Raw genomic sequence first — 13,668 nt, 5'->3', positions numbered from 1 at the left:
TTAGCTGCAGGTTTTGCAGGTCACTGTAGCTGCCTTTTCAGAAGGTGCTGTAGTTCTTCAGCACGTCCCTCTTCTGACAGCAGGGGAAGAAATAGCCTTGGTATCACAACAGAAGTTAGGTCATGTGCTAGCAAGGTAATCACTCTGGATGTGTATGTATACTCTTTTGTACATAAGAGCTGGAAGGTTAAGTAGGAGCAATACAGGGTGAATACCTGGAATAATACAGGAGACTGGGTGAACAAATGGATTAGGATGGTCACACCACATTTGCATTTCTTGCCTGCCCTTGAGCTAACATTTTTCATGCTTCCAACAATCACAACCCAATGGGGGGCTGCTGGGTGTCCAAAACAAAACAAACACATCTCCTTCAGCCTGTTGCGCAGCCCTGAGCCCCAGCTATGTGACTAGGAGGTCTGCAAGGCATTTTCTCCTTCTGGCCCATGTCTAATGGATGGTTCCTTGATGTTCTATGAAGTGCAATGGCAGAGTCAGATGAGCTGCACTGCCTTGAGATACCAGGCTACCAGCCCCACTAGCAGTTCATCAGCTTCTACCAGAAATGTCACATTCTGCCAGAAATGCTTTCCTGCAGATAACCCCTCCGACTCCAGCATGGTGCACACCTGGAGCTTCAGGGAGGCGATGGCTGTTGCACTGCTGCTGACTGGGTTTTCTCTGTGGAAGAATTCTATATTTCCATCAGCACTGGTCATAAGCTTTGTCTCTGATGTAAAAATATAAAGCCAAATCTTGCCTTGTAAAATGTTGCTGTCTCAACCCTGCTGTAGATAGCACCCAGCAGCACACTATATTTCACACTGCAGCTAAAGTAGTCTGATGTTGGAAACTGTGGGAACAGCCCCATCTTGCTGAGCACTTTCTTTTTGTCCCTATAATGCTGACATGCGAAATAGCCACAAATTCACAGAGGCTGTGCACACATTTTTGTAACCATGATGTCTCCAGAGTCTCTCAGTAGTGTTGAGAGCATTGAGGTTTTGCCAGCATATGGGGGCATGGTTCTCTGCTACTGTTTTTCTGCTGCTCAGAGAAAACCCTAGGCATGTCTCATCCTCACAACTGCAGAAAACTTGAAAACGCAATCTGAAGTTACGTGAAGGCTCAGGAAAATGAAAGAAACTCCCAAATTGTTTTGCTTATGATCTCCTCTGCCTCCACATTCCCAGGGCTTTTGGGGAAAACTGGCTCAGGGATGTTGTAGGCGGAGGTGAGGGATGATTTGCATCTAGGTTGCTGAGCCCTGCTTTGATTGACTCCAAAGGATTTACGTATCTTCTCACGTACAAAGTCCTCCACACTCCTGTCTTTGCTTCTGTCTCCACAGGCATCTCTAGCACCCCCACTCTCACTCTGATCAAAGCTTCCCCTCTTCTCCTTTTATCATTGCTACGCTTTGGACTCCCTGCCTTCTCCACTGCAACGCATGCCCAGAGCTGTCTGCCTGTCTAATGCACCTCAAGTTCCTTTCAGAGCCCCCACTGACTATACAGGAGAGTCAGTCTGATGCTCTGTCTTGTTTACCACTTGCAGCTGGGCACACAGTTGACCCTGGTGAGGATGAACAGCTATTGATGATGTTCAATGTACAACAATTCAATGGACACCTGGGGAAGTGGAGGGTGTGCCCATGCTGCACATTCCCAGCATTCTTCCAGCTTCTTCGCCCTCCTGGGCTGCTGGGGGTGAGCTGTCACCAGGAGAGGATGGGCTGGCTCAGGAGAAACTTGGACCAGAGACTGGAACAGGTGGCTGCGTTTCTCCTCTGCTTCTTTTGCAAGCTTCTGAAGGGTTGTCTGGGTGGATGAGCCTTGTGGCATCTGTAGGTTGCAAATGGGACTCGTGTTTGTTGGGGAAAACTTGAAAAGCCACAACTAGAGGGAGATAGGCACTGACAGAACCTCAAACGTGCCAGCCTGGTCCATTCCCCTGCTGCAAAATGAGGCCAGTATCACCCAACTCCCCGGTGGATGCATGCCCATGATGTTTTTAAAAATCTCTTGTGATGGAGACCGGTGCTTACCCAGGCAAAACATTGGAGTAATTAGCTATCTGTTCTGTTAGAAAGGGTTTCCTAATATCTAGCATCAGTCTTGCTCCTTGCAAGCCCCATTGCTCCTCACCCCAACAGACACAACGAACAGTTGATTCTTGTCCTCATTGCAGCAAGTGCTCCCATCACGCTGTGACCCCAGGAGAGGAACTCTGGGGGTGATTCATTATGTTGCCTCTCCCCACAGAGATAACTCTCAAGCACGGTCCTATTGGCACAGGGCAGAAGAGGAAGAAAGGATCTTTTGGGATGGGGACCTGCCATATGGCAACTCCAGGAAGGTGATGCTCAAAAAGCAGAATTCCCCTCCTGACCATACATGCCATACAGGGAGAAGAAGCAGGACCTGCGCCAGCACGGGATGCGGCATCACCATGTGAGGAATCATGTTGGGCTCGCGTCCCTCCCTTTGCTGCCCAAGCCCAAGCCCCTGATTGTGCCATGGAGTGACCGTTCACTGCGGGGTGCCAGGAGGCTGCAGGCAGCAGGAGCTGGGGAGAGCTGCAGGAACACCAGCAGGGTTTGGGAAGATGTGGGGAGAAGCTGGAACCCCTCGCTGGGTACACGTGTCCCCCACCACTTTGTTCCCGCAGCCTGCAAGGCTGCCTCGTGCCGTGTCAGGCCGTGCCACCGACGTGGGCATGCGTCATGGTGCTCGAGCAGAACGATGCAGCCCCTCCACCCGCCCCCCCCCCCCCCGGAACGGCGATGACCAGCCTGATCCCTCCCACCTGCCTGCTCCCCCTGGCCTGGCCCTGACGTCAGGGAAGGCGTGCGGATGCGTGTGTGCAGGCTGCACATCATACACACATCAGGCACCGCAGAGACGTCGGGAGGCAGCCGGCAGCCGGCAGCGGAAAAGCCCCCGGAGCCGGGCTACATGCGAGAGCTCTGCTCCTCGCCGGGCAGCAAAGGAGCGCTTCCCCGTCCCCACCGTACGCTGATGCTCTGCGATCCGCAGCTCCAGGGAGCCCCTCATTGCTAAGGAGGTAAGGGCAGGCACGACGGCCGTCGGCTATTGTAGCCAAAGGTTCAGCTTCATGCACGGTGTTTGCTTACAGGGCTGCTTTTTATTTTGGGAGAAGTGTGAGGGTGAAGTGTGGCATCCCTCCTCTTTTCCTCTCCTGATTCCCCAGCAGCTCCCAGACAATGCCTCCTCCGGGGCAGGCAGTGCTGCATGGCCACTGTTGCTGGGGGCACATCGTGCTGCCAAACTGAGCTCAGCTGGCACCAGCTCTCCATCACCGACAGCAGGAGAAAGCGGCGGGTGAAAACCTGTCCTGGTAGAGGTGGGGGCTTGAATGGATGTTTCTTTGGGGCTGGCTGTGCTATTCATTCCTGCAGACAGTAAGTTAGATCACAAAGGAGAGAGAAAGGATGAAAGGATGTGGATGGGGACATTTGCGTGAGGTCTTTGAGCCGACAGTACTCTGATTTAAAATCACAGCCAACCACAACCGGGCAAATCCCCCAAACCCGGTTGTCGGGCAGCGATGCTTTATGCATATATACTCCAAAGGTAAACCAAGCCTCCATGATGGCTTCTCCTCTGGCTTCCTTTGGCTTGTGGCAGCTCTCCCCACGGCCTCCCTGAGAATCCAGCGGTACCGACGGAGGGAGCTTTTTATAATCAACCCATAAAGGTGACATTCATATTTTAGCGCTAACGAGGCTATATCGTAGGCGAGACGATCTCAGCAAAGATGCTTGGAGTTGTGAGTGTGATTGGCTTAGATGGGGAGGGGAAGCTTTAAGTGTGTGTTCCCAATGAAAGCTGGCTTATCTTTTGTATAGTGATTCATTTCAGCCAAGGGGTTTTTAGCATGCAGGATACGTGGAGGAAATTGTTCCACTCTTCTTTAGCTCTTAATGGCATGATCTAGTAACCAAAAAAAAAGAGGGAGGGGGGCTATGGGGCTTTCATTAGCATTGGACAGAGACAGCATTTAGAAAACCTGAGAGACGCCGGGGCTGCAAGGACAGAGGACGGCTGAACGTTTGCTTCCCGGCTGCCCCCTCCTGTTACAACAGCCCCTTTCTGGGACCAAAAGATGAAACCCACAATTTCACACCCAGCTCGTGGGCCACGCTCCGATTCCCAAAGGGATGGCGCAGGGTTGCAGCCCCCTGGACTGGTGGGAGGCCCAGAACCCCAGGGCTGGGTGAAGGCAAAAGGATCCCAGTGGGGGGAAGGAACACAAAGAGGAGCTGTGTGGGAGGGCCGGGGGGCTGAGGGAGATGACACCAATTAAATATGGATTGCGGGTGACGCGTGAGGGCTTCGTGCTGCTGCTGCTAACGACCGGGGAGTGACAGCGGCCGGAGCTTCTGGGCCACCGCCTCACTGTGAGGCTGTGGAGTTAAACCGGGTCACAGCAGCACCCACCCGAGGGTATGTGTTTATGAGGAGTGGGGCAGACAGCGACTTTGTTTGATGAGCTGCATCGTGATGAGCAAGGCTCTCGGATCTGCAGATAAAAGCCGACGTGTCTCCTGCCTGTCTATCCTAATTGGTGCGGGGTTGGTGCACGCGCCCGCTGGCAGCTCTGCACGGAGGCCTTCTCTCAAAGAAACAGGGAGGCGAAACCGTGGCTGTGCCGAGGCGGCAAGTTCTCTGGGCCCCAGCCTGCAGCAGCCTCAGCTGCCCCGGATTTCATCCCCACAGTGTGGCTGAGTGCGGGGTGGGCGCAGGGAGGACATACCCACAGCTCCCCTCTGTGGTTTTCCCCTTCCCTTTGTTTGCTGCGGGGACTCAGAAGAGGTGGGAATCAGTGTCCCAAGGGATGTGGGCCCTGTGGGCCCCTTCTCTGATGTCAGTTTTGCCTCTAAGCATTCTCCTGTCTCGCTGCTTCTGCTTCTGTATGGGATCGTGGTGCTGAGACGGCCATGGGCGGTGGGCAAGGAGAATGGGCGTGCTCCTTCCCAACCGTGCTGTCTGCTCCAGAAACCTTTTCCCATGTCCTTGGTGCTTGCTAATTTCGGAGCAGAGGTGACCCCTTTCTTCACGTTCCCCGAGGGCCCTCACCTCTCAGTGTGAGTCAGAAAGCAAATTAAAGGCTCTCTGGGTTTCCTGGCATGCAATCCCAAATACACCACATGGGTGTGGGGGGCTGAGGGAGGTGCATCGTGTTAGATGCAGCCACCGAGGGGGAAAGAAATCCACAGGGTGTGGGGTCTCTGAGCAGCTCCAGAGCCAGGAGGCTTAAAAACACACAAAACCCTAAAAATGTCACCAGCTGGGACAGCCTTCCCATGCCTATGCCAGCTCCTGCTCTTTGGCACATGACACTTAGTTCCATCCTCCCGCCAATCATCCTGCAGCTGAACGCTGGGGCTTTTCTGCTTTTGGGGGCCAAAACACACAGGCTTTAATTCTGGGCTCAAACAGTGCGATGCCGACCAAGAACCTGAGGTCGATGGCCTCAGCTGACCTGTAACTACTCCCCCATTCTCCCTGCAGCTTGCTGAAGCAGACCCCTGCCTGCTGCTCCCCACACCCAGCCCCGAGACGGAGCACCCCGCCGACCCCACCATGTCATCAGAGCCCGGCGCCCCGCCGGCCGTGCCCCCTCTGCACTCTCCCAAGTCCCCGGTCTGGCCCACCTTCCCCTTCCAGCGTGAGGGCAGCCGTGTCTGGGAACGGGGCAACCTCCTACTGCGGGACCTGCCCAGCCCACTGCCCACTAAGAGGACCAGGACCTACTCTGCGTAAGTACCCAGCAGTCTGCAGGGGATTCTGGAAATGTCTCTCCGGCTGCACGTTCAGACTTCTCCATCCCTTCCCTCCTGCAGGACGGCACGTGCCTCTGCCGGGCCTATCTACAAGGGTGTCTGCAAGCAGTTCTCCCGCTCACAGGGCCATGGGTTCATCACTCCAGAGAACGGCACAGAAGACATTTTTGTCCATGTGTCTGAGTAAGTCCACACAGTGCTGGGTATATGGGGGATAGCCGGTGACCCGGGGCTGGGGTGATGCTGTGTCCGTGGGTGATGGTCCATCCATAGCTGATACTCTATCTCCATATATCTAAGATCCCACTGCAGGTGGGTTTCTCCCATGTGCTGGGTGCCTTCCTTGGTGCTGGGGGGCTTCATCTCTAGGCCCCACGGCCCCATCGCCTCCCCTCTCCTCTCCCACAGCATCGAGGGGGAGTACGTCCCGGTAGAGGGGGATGAGGTGACGTACAAGGTCTGCCCCATCCCTCCCAAGAACCAGAAGTTCCAAGCAGTGGAGGTGGTGCTCACCAACCTGGCACCCCATACGAAGCATGAGACGTGGTCTGGGCAGATCATCGGCTCCTAGGTGCCTGGGGGGCCTGATGGCCGCTCGCGGGGAGCTTGGGGAAGGCTGGGCTGGCGAAGAGGCTGGGGCCACTCCTCAGCACGCAGGTGTTCACGTTCGGTGTCTTTTCTAAGGTTACAGTTTCCTTTTTGTGTGTGTTTGTACCTGTCTTTGAGGGGGATGGGGAAAGCGGTGTCCTCCCCACTGACTCCCCAGCTCCTGGGGTAGCACTGAGTCCCACCTCCTTGAGCCCAAGGGGAGCGGGAGGACTGATCCTGCCCCCATCCCACTGCAGCCTGAGGCTTGTGGGGGGCTTGTCCCCGCCTCCCCAGCCCTGCTCTGGCCAGATGGGCAAATCACTGTGCCGGGAGGGGACAGCTCAGCCCCTTCTGCCCCCATCACCCCAGCCCCCCTGGAACCCCGTCCTGTGTGTGCCTGTGTGTGTGTGTCCGTAGGTCACCGTGGGGCTGGAGGGTTTGGTGATCTCCCTCTGCTCATGTTCCACACTGACACCTCCCGCCCCCTCGGTGTAGACAGGGTCTCGTATATAAAGCACAAATTAGTTCTCAGTCCTCTCTGCCATAGCTTGGCTAGGTGGGCTCCTGCGGCCTTGGGAACGGGAAGGGGAACCTGGGAGTTGTGAGATGTGGACGTAGGGATGGCCCCATGCCATGCCCCAGGCAGTTAGCCTGGCCAAGACAAACTGTTGGATTTTTCTCTTTTCTTTTCTATTTTTTGGGGAAATAAACTAAAATCCTAGGATTGTTGGTGTTTTTACAACTCTGGTGTGGTTCCTGCCTGTCTGACCTTGTGTCAACCTTTGTAACATTGGCAATAAACCATTAAAAGTGACTTTCCCACGAGCCCTGCCCATCCTGCCTTTTTGTGTGTAAGTGCACCCTGCAGGGGACCCAGGAAACCCAAGGCTTGCCTCAGACACTCACCAATGCTGTGCACTGCACCTCAACTTCAGCAGAACTGCTAGAGAGGTTCCAGAGGAGGACCACAAAGATGCTCAGAGGACTGGAGCACCTCTCCTATGAAGACAGGCTGAAGGAGCTGGGCTTGTTTAGCTTGGAGAAGGCTGCAGGGAGACCTCACTGCAGCCTTCCAGTACTTAAACAGAGCTTATACAAAGGATAAAGTTTTTATACAGTCTAATAGTGACAGGATGGAGGGAATGGCTTTAAAGTAAAAGACAGGAGATTTAGGTCAGATGTTAGGAAGAAATACATTATTCAGAAGGCAGTGAGGCAGTGGCACAGCTGCCCAGAGAGCTGTGGGTGCCCCATCCCTGGGGGCTCAAGGTCAGGTTGGATGGGGCCCTGCACAGCCTGAGCTGGTGGGTGACAGCCCTGCCCATGGTAAGGGGTGGGACTGGGTGGGCTTTGAGGTCCCTTCTAATCCAACCATTCTGTGATTCTGATTCTCTGGTCCTGCAGGGCCTGCACCCAACACTTGAGGGCAGAGCAGAGCTTGCACACACTGACAACTGCACACTATGGCTTTAATAGGATTTGTATACATATATATTTATATATTTATTTCTTTAAATTTATTTCTAATCTAACAGTTGGAACCAGTCAGACAGGAGCTGCCCATCTCGCACAGATACAGCACCATATGGTCCCCACCACATCCACTCACTCACACACCCATGGGGAGAAACCCGTGGCCGTGCTTTGGGGCAGGCAAAGGGAAGCCTCTCTGCCTCTGAGATACTCCAGAGAACCCAGCCAGACTGCGGCCAGAGCTACAGCAGGACAGGTTGTCCCCTCATTCACAGCATGGGCAGCCCTACAGACAGCACAGGGAGCAAACAGATCACCTCAGCCCCCAGGGCCACCACGGTGCCTTGCAGCCTCACGACCAAAAAAATACAGAAATCCTGCTGACTTGGAATAGACTCACAGGAAAAATAAACCACAGCCTGAGCCTCAGTGAAAGAGGAGAAACACAAAACACAAGGTTCCTCCATGAGGGTTGAAGTGGAGGGTCAAAATGGCAGCCCGTGAAGAGGGCACTCCGCATTCAGGCTTCTCCAACATGTCCCCCTCTCCCACAGAGATTTTATCTGGGTAGAGAGGTATTTGTGCATTTGTTGGAGATTTCTGGATGCCAAGTCACTGCACTCATGCAAATTGGACACATTACAGACTGATGTGTTTAAGAGGTACCGTCACACGGAGAAGAAAGCACCCACCAGAGCTGGTCACACACCACTGTAGCGTGAGCAGGGCCAGGCAGCGGGACCAAAGTCCTCTCAGGGACTGTGAAAAGCTGCCCCAGCCATGGAAGCACCAGCTTCTGCTTTGGTCCCGTGATTAAAGGGTGGCAGCCTTTGGGAAACTTCTCTCTGAGCCCCAGCTCCAAGGTGGGGCCACAGCGATGGGCAATGACAGTGCGAGGACAGCAGGAGGAAGCAGGATGTACCAGGAGAGCCGAGCACTGGGAAGGAAAGTGACTTAGTCTGCTGTGAATGCCTTGGGTAAGGCTTTCTAGTAACATATCTGTGACACCTGATGGACACACGGGTGGGAAGACTGAGCACTGGCAAAGTCTGCCAAGACAGGCTGTGGGGTCTCCTCCTTGGAGACCTCCAAATGCCATACACCCAGATGTAGGTCTGGGCACCCTGCTCCAGGTATAGGGTTGGGCCAAATGGACCCAAAGGTGCCTCAGCCATGCTGCAATTGTGTGCAGGCTTCTGGGAAGCGCCCTGGCAAAGGGGGAGGGGAACATGAGAGGCAAATTCCCTTGTGCAGAGGTGTTGGAAGCGCAACACAGCTAAACAGAGAAGGGAGCAAGGGAAGGATGGACAGACATGCACATGGACAGACGTGGTTAAATTTGGCCCTGGCATTTGGGTCCTGAAGGCAGGAATGTATTGCTGCCCACCGAGGCCCCAGCTGGCAAGAGAGAAGTTCTGCTGGAGGAAGGACTGCCTGGTCCCACAGACCTCAGCTGTGACAAACTGGGAGTGCCAAAGGGCTGACCAACAGCCCCCTTCTCCACACCCCCTGGACTCACACAACAGCTCCTGACCAGCACCGGCAAGTGTTTTTCAGTCTACCCTGAGCAGATTCCTCAAACGAAGGTGCTTTTCCTTGTGGGGGAGAGAAGGGAGGAGGGCTGCAGGGCCCTCACAGTCAGCACTCATTTGCTCTCTCTGGAAAGAAGATTTCACGGCACCGCTGGACCGTGTCCTGGGGGGACTGGACGCTGTGTCCCACCGTTCGGGGGTCGTCGTAGATTTCATAATCATTCCCTCCCTGCAGGGGAGCAGAGAACAGGGAAAGCATTAGCAGAGACTCCTTGGAGAATCCGCATCCTGCAAGGAGCCTCCACTTGCTGCTGCAAACACGCGGAGAGCATCCCCCACTTGCACACCACTAAAGGGTTGTGGTAGCCGCTGGAGCACCACAGGCACCACTGAGTGAGGAGAAAGCAGCCATGTGAGGGGTGAGCAGGTTGTACTCACAGGGGTGGTCTCGTTTCCAAAGAAGTGGATGGTGTCAAACCTCTCATCGTCCAGCACGTTGAGGCAGTAGCGCTTGTCCCAGCCCTCTGGGAAGACGTCAAAGCTGATCATGCCACCTGCCAGCAGAATAGTGAGTGTTAGCAGAACAGCCTTGAGGTGGTGGGATGTCCCCCTGCCCCAGGCTTGGGGGTCAACCTGGAGCCCTCCCCATACAGCTGTGCCCAGTGGCTCTCTGGCATGTGATATTAGGAGGTCGCAGATGCTGTTTCTATGACAACAGGCTGAATGAAATCAGCAGGGCTGGGTGACAATAGCAGGACTCCATGCCACACGTGCAAGCAGGCAGCAGCAGGCTGCAGGGGGAGCTAGTAGGGAAGCACCAGACATCCGTGTGCTGCTAAGATTTGGAGCTACACCTTGCAGATAGTATCAGTGTGTGCTGTGTTGGGGCAGCAGGGGACAAAGCACATGTTGTCAGCTACTGGCACTGAGAACTCTCCCAGGCTTCTGCATGGACGTCACACTCTCCTGCTTTGGAAATAACTGAAATAAAATGCTGCACTGCATTATATTCTCTCCTTTCATGAGAGCTGGGCAGTGAGAAGGGCTCCTGGTGCCAGCTGGGAGGGGCAGGAAGCCAGTCGGAGTATGGAGAAGCAAGATACCAAGGACACCAAGCACTGCCCCTTGCCTGGGCACAGCACAGGGCTGCAGTGAGGTCTCCCTTTGCTGCCCACCTTCCACAGCCTGGGATGAGGCTCTCACAGCCAGCTTGTCCCACCAGCCTCATTTCCATGTGTCCTTGCCCCTTTGCCCTCTGCCCAGATTTCCACCTTCTTATGTTACACAAAGCTCTGCAGAATGTCTCTTTCTGGCTTCAGCCCTGTCCCTTAGATAACCTCATTTCTCCCCCAGTGCTGGCCAGGTTCCCAGGATTGCTGAAGCCCCTCCTTAGCTCCCTGCCTTGTCTGTAAAGCACCTCTAGCCCCAGAAGCAGCCCTACAAAAGTCCATGACACACAGTGCCAGCTCTTCTTCCAAGGAGAAGGATGTTTCCCTAGCAGCCAGCCCTCCAAACAAAACTCTGAGCTGAGAACACGAGGCCCCTTCCTCTCACACCACCGCATTCCTGGAGGAGCCCTGCAGAGGACTGAATGTGCCCAGAGCTCTGCTGGCAGCCCTGCTGCTGTGCTTGAGCCAGAGCAGAGCTGCTGCACAGGGGTGGGCTTAGCAGAGCTATGAGGAATAAGGCACTGGTAGCGTCATGGGACAGAAAGCAGTCGGCTTGGCTGATGCTCAGAGGAAAAACCTACGGCACAGTTTATTCCTGGAATCATAGTCTCACTAAGGTTGGAAAAGACCTCAAAGACCATCTCATCCAACCGCTGAGCCATCACCACCTTGCCACTGACTTGCTGCAAATGCAAGCATGTTCCTCCCATGGCAGCTCTCCAGGAATTGCAGCTTGCTGAGCAGTCTCTGGGGTCTTACCAGAGAGCACAGCCTCTGGGATCCTGGATCCTCACAGGGATCAGCCTCATTCCCATTCTCCATCACACGATTTTAAGGGGAATGCAATGAAGAGGCCATGGCAAAGCTCCCTCAGCTCACCTCGAGAGAAACGCAGTCCTTTGCCAGCAAACTCCCTCTGCAAGGCTGCCACAAACTTCTCCCGGATCCGCTCTTTCTATGGAGGAGAAAGGAAAAGGGTTTGAATCACAGACTCATTAAGATCGGAAAGGACATCTAAGGTCATCAAGTCCAACCATCAACCCATCACCTCCTGGAACCTCCAAGCTAAGACGCATAGCCTGGAGCTGGTCTCCTATCTCCTTGGGAAGTGGGGGAAGCAGACAAGACTCAAGATCTGTGACAGAGCGAGACCTGCAAAGGGAACAGTGAGCCCAACCCAACCCACGCACCTTATCCAGCTCTGAGAATTCGATCCGCTCCTCCAGTGTGCAGCTCCTCCCAATGGGGGAGATGTTCAGCATCCCATTGCGAAACTCAATGAAGGTTCCTCTGCACGTGGGCAAGAGCACAAGGTTACTGGGGCCTTTACAAGGACAGGGAGAGAAAAACAGCCCTTCTGAGGTCAGTGCAACCACAGCTGATCTCAGACAGCAGTCTGGCCAAACGTGCCCTCAAAACCAAGGGCTGGGCCCAGAGCTGTCCGGGCTGTTTGACTGCTGCTTGGTTGCTCAACTCAGTGAGGCTCCAGCTCCTGAGTGCCTCTGTGGATTCAGGCCTGTGGGATTTCTCAAAGCTTCTGTGGACAGCCCATGCTGTCACACAGAGCAGAGCTCAGCACTGCCCCTCCGCTCCCTGTGAGGAGCTGCAGCCGCCATCACGCCTCCCCTCAACTCCTCTGCTCTTCACTGAGCAAACCAGCTCAGCTGTTCCTCATACGCCTTGCCCTCCAGACCCTTCTCCATTTGTAGCCCTCCTCTAGACACCTCTAACAGCTTTATGTCCTTTACCGTTTCTTGGGCAGCTTCAGCAAGGCCATATAGTTGAGGCAGAAATTGATGAGGTCCTGCAGCAGCTCCTCTCCCAGGTGATCCTGAATGGCCTAGGGGAGGAGAGGGGTCGAGGAGGAAGCAGTGAAGGGACCGTGGAGCAGCAATCCTCACAGAATCACAGTGCGGTTGGGTTGGAGGGGATCTCAAAGCCCATCCAGTCCCACCCCGTGCCGTGGACAGGGCTGCCACCCACCAGCTCAGGCTGCCCAGAGCCCCATCCAACCTGGCCGGGAACACCTTCAGGGATGGGGCACGCTGGGGCCACCTGCACCCAGTGCTGACCCACCTGCACCCAGTGCTGACCCACCTGCTTGGCCACAAGCCGCCCATTCTTGTACTGCACGGTGCCATTCTCGGCGAAGACGTAGTCAAACTTATCGACGACTGAAAGGAAGGAGGTGAAAGTCCGCTCGGGTCATCAGCGAGGACAAGAGGTGCAATGGGGACACCCGGCAGGCCACACGTCTCCCTGCCCGCGGGCCGCTATCTGCTGCGGGCAGGTGGGCGGCTGACGCAGACGGGCAGCGACCCGACAGTGTCACCGCCCCGGACAAGATAAGCGCACGGAACGTCATGCGCTCTGCCACGCGCGCCCATCGCTCCATCCCCGCCGCAGTGCTCGGCGGCGCGGGGATGGGTTACCTAACGCAGCCCCCGTGCAAACACAGCGCCGCTGACTCAGCCCTCCGAGCTAACGAGGCGGAAGGGAGACCTTAGGACTCGCCGTGCACCGGGCACGGATCTCGGGAAGGAAAACGGGGCGGGGGACTGCCCTCCCGGCGCCGCGTCTCCCCGCGCCCCGTTCGCGCCGCGCACCTTCGTCGCCCTCTCCCAGCTGCTCGGCGATCTTGGAGTAGTCGGAGCCCCCAACCACGCCGATCTGCACCCTGCCGCGCAGCTCCTGCAGGAAGCGGTCCACCTCCGGTTCGATTTTCTGCGGGAGCGGGAGGACGGATGAGAGGGGCCGAGCCCGGCACGCAGCCCCCCGCTCCTCCTTCCTCCTGCCCCCCTCCGCCCGGCCGCGCTACCTGCCGAGCCGGCGTCAGCGTCCCGTCCACGTCGAAGAGGCACAGCACCCGGCCCCGCGCCGCCGCCATCCCGCAGTCTCTGCCGGAGTGCAGGGGCGGCCCGGGGGCGGGACTGCGCCGCGGCGCCATCGTGCGGCCGCCGCTCCGGGAGGTGCCCGGCAGCCGCGGGCAGGTGGCAGGTGGGGGCGCAGCGCCGGGACCCGGCATCGCTCCGCGCGTCGGGAGCAGCCCTGCCGCCTCGGGGCACCTCGTCAGGTGGGGCTTCTATTCTGGAAGAGC

The 13,668-nt window shown here is 56.1% G+C and overlaps 2 protein-coding genes across 2 annotated transcripts; one reads left to right on the top strand and one right to left on the bottom strand.

Moving 5' to 3' along the window:
• The first annotated feature begins 3,059 nt into the window (after positions 1-3,059).
• On the top strand, positions 3,060-6,380 carry CSDC2 (cold shock domain containing C2). The gene is made up of 4 exons (XM_042890385.1): positions 3,060-3,066; positions 5,538-5,785; positions 5,870-5,992; positions 6,218-6,380. Exons 2-4 carry the CDS (start codon positions 5,610-5,612, stop codon positions 6,378-6,380), a joined length of 462 nt encoding a protein of 153 aa, XP_042746319.1. The 5' UTR covers positions 3,060-3,066; positions 5,538-5,609.
• Positions 6,381-7,845: 1,465 nt separating this feature from the next.
• PMM1 (phosphomannomutase 1) lies at positions 7,846-13,518 on the bottom strand. Its single transcript, XM_042890488.1, has 8 exons — positions 13,390-13,518; positions 13,178-13,295; positions 12,669-12,745; positions 12,320-12,411; positions 11,762-11,861; positions 11,451-11,526; positions 9,841-9,956; positions 7,846-9,631 (listed from the first exon to the last, which is right to left on the bottom strand). The coding sequence occupies exons 1-8, from the start codon at positions 13,516-13,518 to the stop codon at positions 9,509-9,511; spliced, it is 831 nt and encodes a 276-aa protein (XP_042746422.1). The 3' UTR covers positions 7,846-9,508.
• Positions 13,519-13,668: the final 150 nt, after the last annotated feature.

This window comes from Lagopus leucura, unplaced genomic scaffold, assembly GCF_019238085.1.
Source record: "Lagopus leucura isolate 7727_CA_CO unplaced genomic scaffold, USGS_WTPT01 Super-Scaffold_100159, whole genome shotgun sequence".
NCBI lineage: Eukaryota > Metazoa > Chordata > Aves > Galliformes > Phasianidae > Lagopus > Lagopus leucura.
This window is presented reverse-complemented; position numbering and strand designations above follow the sequence as displayed.